Source organism: Labeo rohita, chromosome 9 (genome assembly GCF_022985175.1).
Source record: "Labeo rohita strain BAU-BD-2019 chromosome 9, IGBB_LRoh.1.0, whole genome shotgun sequence".
Classification (NCBI taxonomy): Eukaryota; Metazoa; Chordata; class Actinopteri; order Cypriniformes; family Cyprinidae; genus Labeo; species Labeo rohita.
Genome location: NC_066877.1, coordinates 24696633 through 24717842, shown reverse-complemented (window position 1 = coordinate 24717842; position 21210 = coordinate 24696633). Strand labels below are relative to the sequence as shown.

Sequence of the window (21210 nt, the reverse complement as noted above, 5' to 3'; positions counted from 1 at the left end):
TGAAAAAGTGGATATTATTTTTACAGATTAATTAAAAACCACTGCATGGATTTTTAGCATTATAGGGTAGATGTGTACATACACTGCCAACACACATTAATGTTCAAACAACATGTAACAGTGAACTTTGCATCCGATGACCCTTTAACAAGCGTGATAAAAAAAGCTAGAAGAAACAAGTAAAACAAACAGTGCATTTTTTGACTACAAAGAAACAAAACAAAAAGTGCCCCATAAACTAAGTCATATTAGTACAATTTATCTGCTTTTTCAAGATCATAAACTTGGGGTCCATTAGAGGCTACTAATGCACTGTACCAGACTTGAAATATGCTACAGTTGAAATGCTTTGCTTTAAGTCATAAAGAAATTCTTGGTTTAGAGGCTATTGTTTGGATCAATATCCCAAAATGAGAACATGTTCTTATTCTTTGATTCAACACTGAAAACTAATACTAAAAGAGTAATAAATCACGTTCCATTTGAGATCTTTTAATGAATACTTAATGGATACATACTGTAGGATGAACTACACAAATGTGCATAAACCACTTCATGTAGTGGTAAATAAATTATAAGGTCTGTTAGCTTCCATATAGCTTGCATTGATAAGCACTATCCAGTCAAGCAGAACTCAGTATTACATTAAGGCTTTGTACAGCATGAGAAGATAAGGTTTCATGAGTAAAAGACAAAATGTACTGAAATTTTCACATCAACTTTAAGCCCTATTATAGATTTTTATTATTTTTTTAACTCGCATTAGTGCTTTACAAGAAACTCAATTTTTAAGTAGCATACTAGGAAGCTAAGAATGGGCACCATATTGTATCTTCAATGTAGCCCGAAATTTTACCAGGGACCCTACCGTGGAGATTCTGCACTGTCTTTACTTCCTGTTCTTTAGTAAAGCCACTTGCTTTCCTCATTCTGGCACACCGGAGTTGTCCGGAGGACTCTGAGGATGTGACCCAGCATACTGATTCATCTTTATGGTTGAAATCCAAGCCATGCGTTCCATTTGAGTCCAGTTGTTTGAGGGTTTGCAGGCGGGATCCATTTAGGGCTGTGATTATAATATTATCCGAGCCTCCAATCAGCAGCGCTGCAGGGTTTTCACCGGGCTCTGGAATAGATGGATAGGAAAATAGTGACAAGACAGCTTGAGGCCAGGCATTTCCTGGGCATTCCATGCTTTCAGTAGAATAGGATAATACAGGCTTCCGCAGAGGGCACGGGTAATTGAGAAGCATGTCTCTTAGGAGAGAAACCCATTTTCAGAACACAGCAGTCAGCTGGACGTTTCTGTTCTTATTCAGTTTTGCAATGCATCTCAAATGTGAAAGCTGGTATTCACATTGTATAATACAAATTTGTGTGCGTATATATGCACACGTGTGCATTCCTCTGCCTGTGTACACTTTTTTTTCAGGATTGTTTGTGTGTGTATATATATATATATATATATATAATATACCCTGATAGCAGACATACATCTGGAAGACATATTTTTTAGAGTGTTTTTAGAGCTCATCTGCAATACGTCATATCAAATGTCAAATAGACATCTTTTAGATGCCTTTAAGATGTTTATGATTTAGAATGTATGTAAAACTGACATCTTACAGATGTCTGTCAGATGTTTATACACAGCAGATGCTTTCCAGATCAAGTGATCTTTAGCAGACATCTTGTGGATGTACTTGTACTATCTGGGTATATAGGCTGGGTTTTGACACAAACTTCATGATTCGATTCGATTATGCTTCATTTAGCATTTGAATTTATTTTGATTTAATATTGATTATTTTGGATATATATCAATATCCATACAGTACATAGAAATTTTTTTCAAGGTAAAAAAAATAAAATCTCTCAACTAATGCTGTAAAATATACACGAGAGTCAGTTGGTACTACATTACTATAATACTGAAGGTTAAAATTAGCTGATTTGTATGCAAACTTTTACATTACACTTAAAAAAAGTTTTTATAATATTAAAGTTACAACTTTAAATTACATAATTATAGTTCTACTCCAGCTTTTTTAGAATATAAACATTTAAATGGTGGCTGTCATAAGAACTTGGCGGATTTATTTAAACTTAAATTAAATATTGAAGAATAGTCAACAATATAATGAAAATGTAATATGTTGCATATATTTAAGAAAATTCTCCTCTCCAGAGTTTATTTTTCTAGTTGACTAAGGGGTTTATGGTTACAGAATGTTTTTTTCTGAGGTAACTGTGACGTTGCGTGACATTGGCCACGTTCACGTTTTTGGGATTGACAAAGGCATTTACTTACAGGTGTGAGTCTCGAAATGTCCCGTTCACACAGCAGCTTACAGTCGCTTTTCGATACTGTCTGTATGAACGTGTAACAGGAGTAAATCCCTTATTCCTTACAAGTAACCATAACAGACAACTAGTTGTCCAGACCTGTTCCGTTCACACAGCGATACAGTTGTCACACCCGTAAATAACTGTACTGTGTGTGAACGTAACAGTATTAAGGACTCAAATACAGTATTGACAACCTTATTCTGCTGCTGTGTGAACGTGGCCATAGTTTACAAGCTGTTATATTGACGTCTTTCCACGGTTGCAACACTGATTGAGCAGTTACATCAAACAGGATACAGATTTCGGTAAGTTGTACTGTTTTAACATACCTTAGGATGTTTATTCATGTTTTTGTGCTGAAACTGGTATTGAACTGGAGGAGATGATCAGTTCACACGCACTTCACGCTGTCGCTACTCTTGAACTGAGGCGCCACAGCGATCTGTCACTCCACATTAAACAGCACCAGAACGGTATTTATTGGTTGAATATTGTAATAAAATGGACAGAATTTGAAATCTGAGACTCTGTTTCATATCAAAAGTTGGCTAACAAAGCACAAAGCTTACTGCTTTCATTATTTGACTGTATGTGTGCCACAATGTTCCCTTCATTAACTGAAAATAGGCTTAACTAATCAATTCTTATCATTTAAGAATCAATATCATTTCGTAAAAATGAGAACCGATTATTTACCGATATTTTTACCTATTTTTAGCCAATATATGTTACATATACATACATTTCTTTTATATGTCATATGTATGTATAAAGGTAATATAAGTAAAATAAACCAACTGAGATCTTTCCTTTAAATTCCCTTGCAATATATTAATTTTTAAGAGTCCTATTAAACATTCACCTTTCTAATGGCTATGTCATCCTCCGCTGGCCCCCGTCAGACGGCCGGGGAAAGGAGATGCATTGAAATTTATATGCATGAGCTTTTACATCTAATGGAAACCCCATAGTTATCCCAGTGCAACAACCTCTTTCTGCTAAATTAATATTAATGTGGGTGAGCACTGAGTTCAGTTAAGTTTATGGGTAATGATATTCAGTTTATTCCTCATAGGAAAGCAGTCACATTGATTAAACGTGGGACAGGTTCTGCATCCAGCAGCAAGGTGCGCCGCTGCCTGCTAGCTATTTCCCACAGAGCGTACAGTGGCGTAATCTCCATTTAATTTAAAACACATATGCAAACCGCAACGCACCAATAGAAATACAAGGATGCATCACCTTTTTAGGTCGCAAAATGCTTTCCACGTGGCATCCTTTGAGGCCTTCAAACCAAGCACACAATGTAACGGACATTATTCATGAACTGTGTGGACTTGTATAAGTAATTTATGCAGGCGTGTCCTAAAAGGCTGTAAGTTAAACTGCATAACAAGTAAATAATTTTCCAGATGGATTTGTTTATTACAAAGAGGCAGACTTGGACTCAAATGTGAATTGCTTGTGGATTATTATGTTTTAATCAGATGTTTGGACTTTCTGACAGCACCCATTCACTGCAGAGTATCCATTGGTGAGCAAGTGATGTAATGCTAAATTTCAACACATCTGTTCTGATGAAGAAACAAAATCATCTGCATCTTGAATGGCCTAAGGGGAAATAAACTATTCCTTCAAAGGTGCTGTAAGCAATTTCAGATGTTTTGTTAATGTCCACCAATTTGCTAAGACACAGCATCCAATCCAATTCCAGAAAAAGTGTTCACAGGCAGAGATAAAAAAGCAATGCTTTACAGACAATCCAATCTTGATCTAGTCATATACATGCTCACTATGTTTGCTCTAATCTATGTAGTTTCCCACAGCCGTGAGATTCAAATATATGCGGCACATTTTCTCCTTATTTTATAATAATTCTCACAGCTGTAGAAAAGCTAGTTATTGAACATTTGGGACTCAATAACACTTTTTTATTAAAACGACTTCAATTACCTGAGCCCAAACAAATGACCAATCTACAAAAGGGATTAGAATCCATTTAGAATTGTAGTGAGTGTTTTCCCTACAAAAACCCCTTATTACAAAAGCAGCCGATTTAATGATAAACTTGATTGGATTTGTGGCTGGTGGGAAGACACTCTCACAGGCAGGTGCCATTAGGCAAGTAATCATTGGCATGGCCTGATAAAGACAGAGAATAGCTGTCCTTCAGGCCCTGCTCTTCATAAAACTCAGCCTCCACTTAATCCTCAATGTCTGGCTTATCTTCACCAATAGCTCCATTATTTCTGTCCCTTGGCACAGCAACACTGATATAAGGACTGTAGCAGAATATCCAAAGCAAACTGCCTCAATTTTCAGGTCCTTATGGGAACGAAAGGCTGAACTGGTTTAGTCTGGATTCATACACGATCTTTATAAGCCTTTTTTTAGTCTTACTTGGAAAAAGCAAACCTGAGAACTGAGAAGAATTTCTATACATACATAGACAGAATTATTAAAGGAGAAGTCCACTTTCACAACAAAAATTACAGATAATGTACTCACCCCCTTGTCATCCAAGATGTTCATGTCTTTCTTTCTTCAGGCATAAAGAAAAATTGTTTTTGAGGGAAACATTTCAGCATTTTTCTCTTATAAGGGACTGCTATGGTGTCCCGATTTTGAACTTCCAAAATGCAGTTTAAATGCAGCTTCAAATGATCCCAAATGCGGTTGTAAATTATCCCAGCTGAGGAAGAAGGGTCTTATCTAGTGAAATGATCGGATACAATTTAAATACTTTTTAATCTCAAACGCTCGTCTTGTCTTACTCTCCTTGAACTCTGTGTATTATGGTCCAAGACAGTTAGGGTATGTCGAAATCATCCTACATCACTGCAGAAGCACCGACCCAGTCTTTGTAAAGTGAACATGCAAAGAAGATCAAACAGCCTTAACAAAAAAGGCAAAACAGCGATATAAGATGATTTTGAAGTTGAGGGAGAACATGAGATGGGATGACATACTCTAACTGTCATGAACTGGAAAAAAACAGTTTGGCCAGAGCGAGACGAGACGAGCGTTTGACATTAAAAATATATAAATTGTATTATTTTTATGAAAATAACCGATCGTTTCGCTAGATAAGACCCTTCTTCCTTGGCTGGGATCGTTTACAACCACATTTAAACTGCATTTTGGAAATTCAAAATCGGGGCACCATAGCAGTCCATTATATGAAGAAAAAATCCTGAAATGTTTCCTCAAAAAACATAATTTCTTTACAGCTGAAGAAAGAAAGACATGAACATCTTGGATGACAAGGGGTGAGTACATTATATGTCAATTTTTGTTCTGGAAGTGGACTTCTCCTTTAATGACTTTAAGAAAAAAGTAAATGTAGTTAAATTTATTAAACAAGTGTTGACTGTAACAACTTCCCTCTGTGACTAGCCCCAGTATCCCCCATATGTATGTCAATCACTGAGCAGAGCTGTGTTGTTTCAGATAGAAGTCATTTCAGATACACGCAACATCTTATCAGCATTGCACATTTCTCAAGCAGACATTAGAACATGTTTTTCAAGGTCAGAAAATTACCAGCGCCAAAGGCGGCTTAAAGCAGAGCTGCAGCGGGTGTAAGTTAATTTCATTCATATCACACCGAGTAATAATCCACCTTGTTTCAACTCAGTGCACTCTTGTGAAAGAACAATATCAGGACGTGACAACAGTTCAGGCGGGCTTATGCAGATTCCCGGTCATTAATTTATCATGCTCTTACCGTGTTTGGCTATGCAGGAGCGTCTGTTCGGCTGCAGGCTGTACCCATCTGTACAGCTGCAGCGATATGACCCATAGGTGTTCATGCAGGTCTGGCTGCATGTCCCGTACATGGCGCATTCATCATGATCTGTACACAGAGGAAGAGTCATTTATGACAAATTAGGTGTGCTCAAACATGACCCAAATACATAAAATCCACTTAATGTGGCCTCTCGGTGGCTTCTCCCTATGCCACCTCATATCTCCGGGCAAGTCCTGCCTTGCACCAGTCTCTAGAGTTTTGCATGTTTAAGCTGTACTGAAGTGTAATGTTCCAGTGGTGATTTACTGATTTGTCTCAGATGAACGTCCAGACGGACCTTCTATGAACAGGGTATTAAATAGTGCCTAAAAGTTTTTTTTTCCTTCAACAAATGAATAGTGAACAGCGCAATAGTGGAAAAAGTCACTTAGAGAAACTAAGGTTTTTGAGATAAACATTCCAGGATTTTTCTCCATACAGTGGACTTCAGTGGGAGACAATGGGTTGAAGTTTCAAACTGCAGTTTAAATGCAGCTTCAAAGGGCTCTACATGATCCTAGCTGAAGAATAAGGGTCTTGCCTAATGAAACTATTGGTCATTTTCCATTAAAAAAAAAAAAAACTTTAACACATCCATGACTTAACGTATTATGTAATCACATTGGAAAGGTCACACATGATTTATTCTTCATCTGTGTACAACAGGTAGGGTAGAAATACTCTTTCCTCCAACTTCCAAATTTTTTTAAAATTTGACTTTCTTTGCACATTCCCTTTGTAAACACTGGGTCGGTATTTCCGCCCACATCACTCGTGACCTTTCCAATGTGACTACGCAATCTGTGAAGGCTGGGTTACTGCAAAATGAGCATTTGTGGTTAAACAGTTTAGAATTTTTATTTTTTTATTTTTTGAAATTGACTTTTTCGTTTGGCTAAATTAGACCCTTATTCCTCAGCTGGGATCACGTAGAGCCCTTTGAAGCTGCACTGAAACTGGACCTTCATCCAGTCCTAATGTATGGAGAAAAATCTCAAAAACCTCAATTTCTCGTCTATTTAACTATTTTATTTTTCTTAACTATTTAAACAAACCTGTAAGTATATCACACAAACACTATAACAAAATAAGTATGCATAAACTCTATATAAAATATTTCTTAAAATATATCTAATATAATTCCAATATATTTTTTAACAGTTTAACAATATCAGGGTTGAAACACTTAAATAAATAAATATTTAAAATATTAAAAAATATTTTGCGCCATATCCGCAGAATTAACGAACAGTTAACTGTTAACGAAAACTCAAAAATAATATTTAAGTTAGTCTAAATAGCAGTACTTCAATGAATCATACTTATTTTATCACTGTATTGCATTTCGTACAAGCAAATAAACTAACTAAATAATAGTGCCGTCAATTCGATTAATCGCAAATAATCACGTCCAAAATAAAATGTGTGTACACATACAATGTGTGACTAATCACGATTAATCAATTTGACAACAGAAAGAAAGAAAGAAAAAGAAAGAAAGAAAGAAAGAAAGAAAGAAAGAAAAAGAACAATCTTTTCCTGAGGAAAAAAGGTTCCTCGTATCATTTAAAGCTGAATATGTTTTACAGTCAGGGAAAACTGACAAAAAGTACATAAAGGCAATTCTTCACCTTTTAATAAATACATGGGTAAGTCTTGTTTGACCAATTCCTCATTTTGTATACATTAAGGTTAAAGAAAAACGTACATACGTAAATACAACCAAGTGAATATTAGTTCAATAATTTCAATTGTTGGATATACAGTAGTCAACATTTAAAGTTGATCAAAAAAGTTGTCCCAAGACAGAAACGGGTATTATTTTGGTTTTAGGATAACTACTATGAAAGGTTCTGATCCACTTTAAATGTTGACTACTGTAGTCCAAAAAAAAAAAAAAAAAAAAAAATCACCATTTTATGGGGATACAAACATTTGATGCATTTTCATGCTAGGTTATTTTATGTTCTATGTTAGCTATAATAGTTCATGGAACATACATGATGTTCTCACAAAAAAAGATATAGGATTTCTGCTGTTAATGCTTAAAAAGGCAAGAGACCTCAAAGTGTACTGCATTCCCTGAGTGGAACCGATTCATCACTGTAAAGAGACAAATCTATCCCCCGTTTACAGCTTCCTGTTTGAGCCTGATTTCTTTTACTGAGACAATTAGTCATAACGTGGCAATGGATCACCTATATTTCACCATCATATATAACAACAAGCCTCAATATCACACTCTGAGGGTCTCATTTAGGCCAAACCAGGCCGAGAAGTCGCTTTGACCTCTGTGAAGTCAATGCCACGCGTCAAATAAAGCAGGCCGGAGGTGTGAAAAGACACCCTGGGGACGGACAGCCACCCATTCGTCTGAGAAGCCTGGCGTGACCCTGAGAGCGCCTACCTCTGCAGCTACGCCCATCCTCTCCCACCTCGAACCCATCCGCACAGAAGCAGAATGTGCCGTTTCTGGTCATGATGCATCCGTAACGGCAATGCAGCTCGTGACAGGCTGACAGGAGTTCTGTGGGAGGAGAGAGAGAAAGAGAGAGAGAAAGAGTTTGAGAGCGAAGGAAAAACATGTAAATTGCTTTTTGATTTCACTCCCTCTAAAAGCCCTTCCTTGCCATCAGCGCAAGGATGTGCCAGCACGTACTGACAGTTGTGAGCCAGAGGCGGGGATCAATAGCACTCCGTGCGGGTGGAATCAGAGAGGTGCTCCACATATAGTGAAAAAGAGATGAAATTAGAAGAAATACCTAACCTTTCTGTAGGAAATTCTATGAGAAAAGGAAAAAGGTTTTATTTGGAGACATGCAGAAGCTTTTAGCAATTCTTCCTGGTCTTCGGTCCTCAAAATTCAATCAACCTGCCACAAAAGAGTTGTGCACAACTGCTATTAGGTTTTTCATTATTAGTTTCCACAGTGGACCTTCGCTGAGCACCATATTTAGCAAGCGTAAAATGGAAGTGGCTGCTAGAGTGATGATTGTTTGGCATCCTGTATGAAGCATTCTGATTCTGATTCTGAATCTGCCATTACTATGGCAAAAACACTATTGAGGAAAACAAATACAGTTATTGTTGCATAATGTACCACATGCAGAAAGGTTCATGATCCCGATGAACTACATCTCTTAGGGGATGAAAAAAAAAACAGTCTGAAGGCTATTTTATTGTCCAGTTGCAAGTACAGAAAATAAATGCAAAACATGCTCTCATGCAGTCTAACCCATAAAGACCCAACCAATATTTATTTATGTATTTACTCATTTACTTACTTACTCACTTACCTACCCCCACTTGTAAAATTCACTCTAAAACACAACATGCAAAAATATCATTGCATTTAAGGAAAAAACAAATCAGTATAATTTTATTTTAATTTAATATTAATAAATATTGTATTATTATTACTATTACTAATTAAGAAAATCAATTTTACTTTCAAGACATGTGATCGCTTTGACATTACTGTCAAAGGAATGTATACATTTCCATACTTTAATACAATTACTAGTACTAACAAAATATGTAGAAAGTTAACATCCATTAACACTTGATTTTATTACAAAAATTGAATTAATAATAATAAAAAAATAATAATAATAATAATAATAATACAATATATACACACACACACACACACACACACACACACATATATATATATATATATATATATAATTCTATTGATGTGATTGATTTAAAAATAAAATAAATAAATGATATTAATTAGTTTTCTCTTTAAATGTAATGATATTTTTGCACGTTTTGGTTTAGAGTGAATTTTACAAGTCTGGGTAGGTAGGCAAGTAAGTAAATAAATAAATAAATACATTTATTATTATTATTATTATTATTATTATCATTATTATTATTAGCCCTTTCTAGAAGCCTTCACTTGAAGCTAGAAGGAAGAAATGTGGATATGCTGGATATCTGCATGACTTGTTTGAAAAAAATCATATTTACAAACCAATAATACACTGACAAAAAAAAAAAAAAAAAGGCTTTTCTAGTATGCTAGAAGACCACTCCCTCTTATATATTTATTAGATTAGGTGAAAAAAAGTAAACAAATAAAATAAATAAATACATAATTTAGAATTGTTTATGATTTTACTGCATTGGCTCTAATGTGCAAATGTTGTTGACCAAACAGACCCAACGCACATTTATGCTTTTTTAAAAAAAAAAAAAAAAAAAAAAAAAAAAAACAGGGCAAAGTTCACATATTTTCTACCACTAAACTATAGAAAACAAACAAAAATCTAAAGTTATAACTTATAATTAGTGAAGCATTCTGCATTATTTAACTGCCTTGAACATTCACAATTAGCGTGTCTCTGAGAGAAAGGCAACAGATGTCTTCACAAAATATATAAAAGACAGAACTGTCAAACATACAACTGCCATTATTTGGAATGACAATAGAGACCCAAAATCAATTTTTAGTAATATTTTTGAAAAACTCCAAGTTATTTAAGTGTACATTATAGTTTGTTTATCTGATCTGAGCTCTGATAATACACACAACAGATCCTGTAAGGCAAACTGCAAAAATGCATTGTATTTTGTGTGTGGAATATCTGACAAAATGAACATAACATGACAATTTTCTACTAAGACGACCCTAAAATTCACTTTCGAGTTGTTTTTTTTGTCTGCCTTCTGTGCTGTGCCGCCTGTCATTCTCTCTGGAAGGTCTCAGTGGAATACTAGTGCAACAACCTAAAATTATTTTCATACAGTGCAAGCAACAAAGGCCACATCAGCACGTCTCCGAATCCCTCTGTCTGCCTGTCACATATTAAATCATGTGCCAGTTCTTGAGAAAGGCAACAGACCCAACCGGCTATTGTTCACTGCACTCTTCAGACGTTTGTGGGTGTGGATTCAACTGCATAATTACAATTACTACAAAGACAACTGATTTAACAGCTTCACAAAAAACATCATATGAATAAGACACCATTTCGATCTGAAATGATGAGCTCTTACAAAGAGAAGCTTCCCTTCAGCTATTTCAAGACGTGCAACCGCTAAACATTCATTACTGTCAAAGAAATGTATGCAAATCTGTTCTTTGATTTCTTACATCTCGTGTCTGATTACCATCATTAACTAAGCAATAGTTCATAGAATGAGCCATATATCTGGTTATATATTATTCATCATTTCAAACCAAAACTATTTCTGTACATTATCTTCTTTTGCCCTCTGCAACCTATTATACTGCTTTCATACATTAGAAATTCATACATACTACAATTACTACTACTAACAAAAATGTATAAAATTAACATCCATTGATACTCCTGACTCTTGATTTTATTACAAAATAAAATTTACATTTATTTTCTTAAATTAAAAAATATAAAGTAAATAAATCAAATATCTTAAATAAATCTTACAAAATAAAATAAAATAGTCAAAGTGCTCTCTGGTTATGTGTGCAAAATGAATCAGGCGGTCAATGAAGAAGCTGCAGATGGTCTGTGAGAATGCCATCTGAGGCTGAGACTCATATCTGGCATGCTGAAGCAGGTATGAAGATTTATGGATTCATCACAAGTTTCATGACATGTCTTAGTGGCAACTCCAGTGCCATGCTTAGATGAAGCTTTTTTTAACAGAAAATGCAATGTAATCATAAGGGTCAATAAATGTTTAGGATGTATCTTAAAACATAGATCATTTTCATATAGAAAGCATTACACCGAGGACATTTTCTTAGCATTAAGAGAATGTTTACCTGTGGCTAAATGCATAATTGCCGACTAGCATAGCAGTTTATTTCAATGGTTAATCAACACTATTCACTGCAAATGTTAGCATGAAACAAGTTAACTCATAGAAGGCAAAGCACAGATTTAAAAATTCTGCTGTAAACTTTTTTTTTTATAAAATGCCCCTATACCTGACAGATATCACTGAAATAGGTGTCTAGAGAAATCACACCTGTCGCTGTGACAGCCCTCGGCTCTGTAAACAACAAAAATGTCAGGAGAGAGGCTGATGCATTTTTAGCCAATCAGAAATGCTTTCTGTCTGTAATTCCAAACATTCGGGTTATTGACATGGGGTTGACAGACTGATTGGAGGTTGGGGTTTTGTTGAGAGACTGAGTGTAGTTAAACTAAAATCGCCTATACGGCACCTGTAGGACCTGCTGTGTTTTGATAGTCCTGAAAAGGAACACTAGTTTAAGCTCTGATCTTGCTATTCATACCCTATAACTCTGCAGCTGCATTCATGAACTTTTTTTATTGGATGCAACCTGCTTTTTGGAGACAAAAGGCCAAGCGAAGCAACGAGACGGTAGGCTGACAGATCCCCAGGACTAATCCTTATATCTGCTTTCAAACATCAGCACGCTCTCATGACCCGACACGTAGCCAGACAGACGGATATTCACAACAATGTCTTGCGCTGATGCTGAAAAATGTCATGGCTTTGCTAGGAAGTCACAGAAAAGTACAGAGAATCCATATCAGAGCGAGATCAGCATTAAAACAGAATTATGTGACACATGTACAACGCATCTTTGAAGGGATAGTCTACCAAAAATAGATTTTTGAAAGGTTGGATTTTTTTCTTACTTAAAGTGGTATTTTTAAAAATCTTTTTCAAATCAAGCTATTCTCAGCATCTTGTCTGTGTGATGTCACACCGATTTACATACATGCGTCTATGTTTGCGCGAATCAATTGTGATCCAGCTTGACCTTCAGCAGAAGTGAGTATAAGGGTGTTTATGCATCTTTAGCCTTTCTTAGTAATGTGCTAGTTAGCAAGTTTCACAGCTAAATGCGGCTAAAGCAAACAGAAGGGTTCGTCACCCCACAGAAGGGAGGGGCGGGGCGAGCAGAACTCATTAGCATTTAAAGGCAAATGCAAGAAAATGGCTCACTCTGAAAAAGGTAAAAAGGGTGTTTTTTTACACTACTACTGAAAAATTGTAACCAAAGTAAGTTATAGACATCTCATTAAGACCTCAACGAATCATATCAGCTTGTGGAAAATGGGCATCCGATAACCCCTTTAAAGGAGAACTCCACTTCCAGAACAACAATTTACAAATAATTTACTCACCCCCTTTTCATCCATGATGTTCATGTCTTTCTTTCTTCAGTCGTAAAGAAATTGTTTTATGAGGAAAACATTTCAAGATTTTTCTCCATATAATGGACTGATATGGTGCCCTGATTTTGAACTTCTAAAATGCAGTTTAAATGCGGCTTCAAACGATCCCAAATGCAGTTGTAAACGATCCCAGCCGAGGAAGAAGGGTCTTATCTAGCGAAACGATTGGGTATTTACATAGAAATAATACAATTTATATACTTTTTAATGCCAAACGCTTGTCTTGTCTTACTCTGCCTGGACTGTTTTTGTTCCGGTTCATGACCGTTAGGGTATGTTGAAAAACTCCCATCTCATGTTCTCCCTCAACTTCAAAATCGTCCTATATCACTGTTTTACCTTTTTTGTTAAGAGTGTTTGATCTTTTTTGCATGTTCACTTTGCAAAGACTGGGTTGGTACTTCTGCAATGATGTAGGATGATTTTGAAATGATTTATGAAGTTGAGGGAGAAAATACGGTCTGAGTTTTTCGACATAACTGTCTTGAGCCAGAGTACACAGAGTTCAAAGACTGCAAGGCAAGACAAGTGTTTGAGAATAAAAAGCATTTAAATTGTATTTTTTTTTATGTAAATAACCGGTCGTTTCGCTAGATAAGACCCTTCTTCCTCGACTGGAATTGTTTACAAACGCATTTGGGATCGTTTGAAGCCGCATTTAAACTGCATTTTGGAAATCAGGGCACCATATCAGTCCATTATAAGGGGAAAAATGCTGAAATGTTTTCCTCAAAAAACATAATTTCTTTACGACTGAAGAAACAAAAACATGAACATCATAGATGACAAGGGGGTGAGTAAACTATCTGTAAATTGTTGTTCTGGAAGTGGAGTTCTCCTTTAAGAAGAAAATGAAAGGCTTTGGTATTATCTGATTGTAGCCCAGTTTTTAATGAAGACTTGCATTTGAATGTAATAAAAAAACACCTGAAACATGTCTGCAGATTACTGTAAAAATCATAATAAGCACGCAGATTGTGAGTTTTGCTGTGAGTTCAACACTTGTTGTGTTTTTAATGCACCATTTATTTTAGATAGTTATTTTTAAAGAGACATCTCTAAGGTAGAGCGGTCTGTTGCATTCATTTGCATTCTGCAAATGTTGCATTCACTTTCACTCATTCTGTCTTTCTTATGCATTTTCTAGAGCAAATGTGCCTGTATAACAGTGTGTGTGAACATGTCCTGGTTAAAATTACAATTTATTACATTAAAAACAAGGTCTCTGCTGGAGTGTGTGTGTGTGTGTGTGGTGTATGTGTGTACTTGTTTTTGCTACATTGTGGGGACCAAATGTCCCCACAAGGATAGTAAAACCTGAAATTTTTGACATTGTGGGGACTGGCTTGAGGTCCCCATGGGTACAAAAGCTTATAAATCATACAGAATGAGTTTTTTTGAGAAAGTAAAAATGCAGAAAGTTTTCTGTAAGGGTTAGGTTTAGGGGTAGGGTTAGGGTAAGGGGATAGAAAATACAGTGTGGAGAGTATAAAAACCATTGCACCTATGGAGAGTCCCCACAAAGATAATAAACCAGATATGTGTGTGTGTGTGTGTGTGTGTGTGTGTGCAGTTCTTTTAAATTCAGCAAAATGTTACATCATGCATAATCATGACCAATCATAGTTCACATTTTCAACATGTCCCTAGTTATAGTAATAAGCATTATACATAGCTAGCGTTATACAGCTTGTTTAATATTTGCCCCTATTTACATAGTGTAATATAAACCTAGGCCCCCAGAATGTGTCTGTGAAGTTTAAGTGTATGTCTCTTTAAAAGCAAATGAGTTGCTGCTTCCCACCCCCTTTTCCATAATAGGGCTGTGCTTTTACAGCTTGTCTCTTAGGTATTCAATTAAAAGCAGCTGTTTGGTTTTGATTGTCATGTCTATCGCACTGAAATTATGCGTTTTAAACCATAGTAGCTTAATCTTTTGATACAGGCTTTTCTGAGTGCACACATCCGAAGCATGTGCACAGAAAGTGGCTGTCATAAGGCATGTGAGTACTAAACTAAGTTCTCTTTCAAGTCTTATTGTTCTTAAACTGTCAAATACACACAAGTTTATGATAAAAAACACACAGGAGTTACAAAAACAGTCGGTTATGTCTGTGAAGGTAAACAGCTGGGAAAGAAATTGCATGTTTATCTTAGATCTGTGTGGCAGCAGCATAATATACAGTACATAAATAAAAAATCCACTGCTTTCTTGTATCCTCCAAGGCTGGGACTCTAAATAAGGTTCTGTCCTTGTCTGTGCATTCAACAACAAAACAGTTAGCATGCTTTGCTCAAACCTTTGCAGTGGAAAAAGCTGAACTAAACAAAGTTACTAGGTTGTCGTTTTTCACGTTTTCTGGGTTGGTAGATGCACCAGGAACCTGATTATAGCACTTAATACGTAAAAAGTCAGATTTTCATTATATGTCACCTTTACATAAACCAATACATTCAGTAAAAATCTTACCTTTGGGGAATTAAGTCAAGTTGTCCTAACTTTAAGAGGTTATTTATATTGATTTTTAAGAACATTCACTTATGGTGCATGCACAAAACATGATTCATCAATAACTTTCAAAACTAAAATTTATTCTACATTTATAAGAAATGCATAAAAAATCAGTCTATGTAAAGCTGACTAATAAGAGGCCTGCAACCTAGGTCTGTTTTTATAGGTGTTTGTTGTGTTAGGGCTGGTTTTGAGGATAGCAGCATTACTTGAAGAACTTTCTACAAGTCTCTTAGGCAACAATTTGTCTTTTTAAAGCAGGGGTGTCAAACTCAGTTCCTGGAGGGCCGCAGCCCTGCAGAGTTTTGTTACAACCTTGCTCCAACACACATACTATGCAGTTTTCAATTAAGCCAGAAGGACTTGATTAGTTGGATCAGGTGTGTTTAATTAGGGTTGCATCTAAACTCTGCAGGGCTGCGGCCCTCCAGGACTGGAGTTTGACACCCCTGTTTTAAAGAGTGTGATGTGTTTGCTGAGAGTGACTTAAGGTGATATAGGAGAGTTTTGTGGAAAGCCTTTATATGCCACTGGTTTGGATGTGTTTTATGCAAAAAACTAACCTCTGGCACACAGTTGCTCATTTAAAATACTCCAAATTCATTAACATTAGAACGGAGTTAAGAACAAATTCATGTGAATATGCATGTTGGGAATTTGAAGGAAATTAAGTTCTGCTGCGCGTATAAATATGAATAATCCATGCAATTATAAGTGAAGGAGACACATTATTTCAAAATATTTTCAAATATTTTGTCTTTAGAATCATTTTAGTGGAATAAAGAACATTTTTAAGAAAATAGCTTTTTTTACTGGAGAATTCAGGGCCATCAGAAGTAAACCTTCAGAGGGTCCGCCTTCCCTCCTATCACTGTCGCCCCGGCCCACATGAAGGCTCACCACAGGAGGGGCGTGATAACGGAATGCTGCTGGCAGCGCGTGACGAGGCGCACTTGATGCTTATTGTGCCCTGTCACCGCTGCCATAAATCCAGCATCACGTCTCTCCTGTGCTGAGCCAGCCTCCCCTTGTGCATCACAAACTGTCCTCGAGGTCAAAGTACGCTGCCACATGAGGGGCCACCAGTAAGCCGTTGACTCCCTGGCCCAGCCAAGCGGGAACTGTCTCCTTTTAAGGGACCCTTTCTTTAAAACTTTTACAGAAAAATGTCAAGGACAGATACTAACTTTAAAGGCCTTGAAAAACAGAGATCAGTGGGAGTCCTGGCTCACTTTTTGCCCTAGGTGACAACATCCTGTGGCTTTGGAAAATAGAATAAAATTCAAAAAAAGATCAAATAAAAGGTCCAAAATGCAAACAAGTCGCTTAAAGGGACATTTCTGTCATTATCTGTAGGCACTGATTCACAGTTGAGGTCAAATGTTTATATACACCTTGCAGAATCTTCAAAATGTTAAAGGTGCAATAGGTGATTGTCTTTATTTCAGTAACATTTTTTGTTATGCTGATTGAAAGTCTCTTCACATCACGATAGCAGTCATTAAGTTAAGTGGTCTAAATGTATTTATATGTATTTATATAATCATGTGGAAGGTGTAGGACCAAGAAATGTTTGTCCAATCAAAACGCTCGGTCCGAACATTACGTAATGGCCACTAGAGCATTTACAGTAGTTTTGTGGCAGACTGACAACTGTGCACGTGCATAACGTGTATCTGTACGTTCTGGAAAGGTGAAGAGATGACTCGCTCTACCCGTATCTGTCTCTCTTTATTTTATATATTTCCTTTCTGTTTGTGACCTGATTTGGATGCATGCTTGTGTAGAGTGTATCGACGCGTGAGCTGTTTCAATACACTCTGGAAAAATCTGCCATCTTCTCGTCTGCCATGCATTATTAGCACCATACAGTTTTCCTATTTGGGCTGCTGAACATTTTAACTCAGTGTTACAATGTATTATTGTAGTAATGCTGTCTCTGGTCGTCTAGTCTGTGTGTATTCGGGAGGCGTGACTTTGGACGGCGATTTGCCAGGAGTGTGGGATGTTCGCTTTCGGTGCTATCAGGCTAAAGTTTGCATTTTCCAAGATCTCCTATTGCACCTTTAATTATTTGACCAAAATAAGAGGGATTATACAAAATGCATGTTATGTTTTATTTAGTAGTGACCTGGATAAGATATTTAACATAAAAGACATTTACATATAGTCCACAAGAGTAAATAATAGTTGAATTTATAAAAATGACCCCGTTCAAAAGTTTGCATACACTTGATTCTTCAGGTCCCACAAATTCTTTGGGTTTTCAGCATTTTTGTGTATTTAAACCCTTTCCAACAATGACTATATGATATATGATCAATCTTTTCACACAGAGAACAACTAAGGGACTCATATGCAACTATTACAGAAGGTTCAAACACTCACTGATGTTCCAGAAAAACAATGCAGGGGTGTAAACTTTTGAACAGAATGAAGATGTGTACATTTTTCTTATTTTTCCAAAATATCTTTTTTATTTATTTAGTACTGCCCTTCAGAAGCTACAGAAGATACTTACATGTTTCCCAGAAGACAGAATAATAAAATTTTCACCCCTCGTCTCTTAATGCATTTTGTTTCCTTCTAAAGCATCAAAGAGCATAATAGTTGCACATGAGTCCCTCAGCTGTTCTCAGTGTGAAAAGATGGATCTCAAAATTATACAGTCATTGTTGGAAAGGGTTAAATTACACAAAAATGAATTTGTGGGACCTGAAGGATTCTTCTGAAGAACACGTCTCTATATGTAAACGTCTTCTATGAGAAAAAATATTATTCAAATCAGTACTAAATAAACAATAACATGCATTTAGTATGATCCCTCTTATTAATTAACATTTTGCAGATTCTGCAAGGTGTATGTAAACTTTTGACCTCAACTGTATGTGTCTGCCCCTCTATGTTTAGCCACTCTAAAGAGACATTTGTGCATATTATAATAGATCAAAACTGAAAGTAACTTTCTATTCATATATGAATCCTAAAAATTCTATCACAACAAAAATAGTTAACTGATTTCAACCATGATAATGTATCTTGAGCACCATATCAGCATATTAGAATCATTTCTGAAAGATCATGTGACATTAGGCAACGACTGCTGAAAATGTAGCCTCGTCTATGCATTTTTATGCATTGCCTACCAGATCACATCTCCAACTATTATTCATTTCAATGAGAGGCTCAAAAGAACTCAGAGAACAACAAATTAAACCTATGAATGATAGAATAGAAACTCTGTGTGGGTGCAAAACACATGAAGTTGTTATTCTTATCAATAACTTAGAGAAGATTCTTTCTTCTATTGAAGTGATACACAGATGGCCTGAAAACTACTTATTACCCCACCCACACAAACATGAACATGAGTGAAAAGAAAGAGCAGCAGAAGTCTGTAATTTTACTTCCCCATATGGATTAATTACAGGCCAGCTCTGGAGACCTTCGTGGCCTTTGTTTCTCCAAGGTCTGTCTTAATCCAATCCTTTGCTTGGCTTTCAGGGCCCCCTAATTAATCTGGGACCAAATTAAGATGCTGATCTTTGCACAAGCCATGGTCATTGGAGAAGCAATAGTGTTTAATAAGCATGCCATAGGCCTGCTTCTCTGAGAGGAATTCGATTTGTTAAAAATGGTACTCTCTTGACAAAATTAAAGTTCACACAGTATGTATCCGAATTCATGCATTCCTGATAAATGCCATATTTATCAAGAGTGCTTTGTGTGTATAAAAAATGCACACATCATTTCCATAATTGCATTACAATAAATGCATTGTATATCTGAAATCTATCTATCTGTCTCAGATGCAATTAGCATTATGAATTATCTTTTGTATTCAAACATGTGATGAAAATTCCCGTAAATATGCGAGACAGAAGCATCAGAGTAAATCATTTAGCATCTCAATACATTTTTAAACCTCCCTTCCTGCAAAGAAAAAAATAACGCTGTAATTGGATTTGATGTCGCCAGATTGTAATGGGTTATTTCAAAACATTACAAAAGGTAATGATTTGACAGATGATTCAGAAGATACAGTATAAACAGAGAAGCACATGCAAAAAGAAACACGGATGCAAAAAGACTGGCATGTTCAGAAGCTGTAAGTCAGTCACACTAGAGTTCAACTTGTTAAATTCTCAAGCATTTACTGTCAAAAAGTTGCAAATGAAACAAAGATTGTTTTTCTACTTCAATATTTCATGTCTATTTTAATGTGCTACTTGTCATTTAGCAATTTCGGAGAGAAAATAGTTTCTACGTCAACTCTTTTTTTTAATTACTGATTGATTTTCAGTGTTGGCATTTAACATGTCACATGCTCTGTACAAGATTTCAATTTCTTCAGTTTAAAACACCACAAAAAATCATGCCATAAAAAGTAATAACCATAAGGATATTTAGCAAGCCAGCTATGCTGCGGTCATTACCAAAAAGACTGTTCCTTCTCCTCTAGATAATCCTATTAGTAAAAATAATCAGACTATGAGACTGAAAACGAGCGAAGGATCCTGGATTAAGACGCACTAGTTTCAGGGTTAATCCTCCAGAGTTAGCCTATGCCTTTATGAACTCAGACAGGTCAAAAAGTCAACGGTGATTGCTTGTTATTGCACAAATTTGACCCTACATTTTAGGACTATCCCCAAAGGAACACTGAGTGCTACCCTGTCATTATACTATTCAAATGAGGTACTTGACTTTCACATTTATGGTAGCCTGGTAATGAAAGGTGCGTGACCTACTGAGACTAACAATATGAGCCGTCTTCAAACAACAGCGAACGGCCACATACTGTACGGCATTATCGGTTTCATCTGAAAATGACCAGCAGCAAGCGAGGGGAACGCTTAATGCGCTCTGGATGATATTCCATATCATTACACCAAACAAATTCAATAAATATGCTAATAGCTTATGTGTAGGTGAATGCACTCCACTTTTCTTTAAACTGAAGAGAAAGCAGGAAATGGCTTGCACTGCATTTGTGGATATTTATATTTGCACCGTTGTTACCGCCGCTGTCCTGACCCTGGGGGATACTGTTTGTTTGTTTATATGAATTGTTGGAAATTAAAAGTTAATCAAGTGAAATAATTGAATGCTGTTGAGAGGCAAAGAGAGGGAGGGAAGGTACATCTGTGACATGGTTTTTCATTACTTCGCAAAAGCAGCGTTATCTATTAACAATGGCGTCCCCAAATTTGTACAACTATGCAAATGCTCATTTCACTTACGACAAGCTAATGCCTGCTGATGTGCACATTTGCTCATTTACTTTCAATCAGGTTTTTGTTGAGTAAAAGAATTAATTAACAAAGTTGTCTTTGGAGGGTAGCATCAATATTGTGACTATAAATAGAATTTATACCATACATACACTACGGTTCAAAAGTTTGGGT

General features: G+C 36.2%; 1 protein-coding gene across 5 annotated transcripts in view; it reads right to left on the bottom strand.

The window, feature by feature from the left end:
- Positions 1–21210, bottom strand: part of lrp1bb (low density lipoprotein receptor-related protein 1Bb) — a 355559-nt gene that overhangs the window by 210972 nt on the left and 123377 nt on the right. For all 5 annotated transcript variants that reach the window (XR_007828439.1, XM_051119357.1, XM_051119358.1 and 2 more), the window contains 3 exons: positions 8547–8666; positions 6077–6205; positions 869–1126 (listed from right to left, as the gene is read on the bottom strand). Coding sequence is in view for 4 of the 5 variants with exons in the window: in XM_051119357.1 (XP_050975314.1) it covers positions 869–1126; positions 6077–6205; positions 8547–8666 (507 nt within the window). In the remaining variant the exon portion in view is untranslated. The remainder of the gene's footprint in view (positions 1–868; positions 1127–6076; positions 6206–8546; positions 8667–21210) is intronic.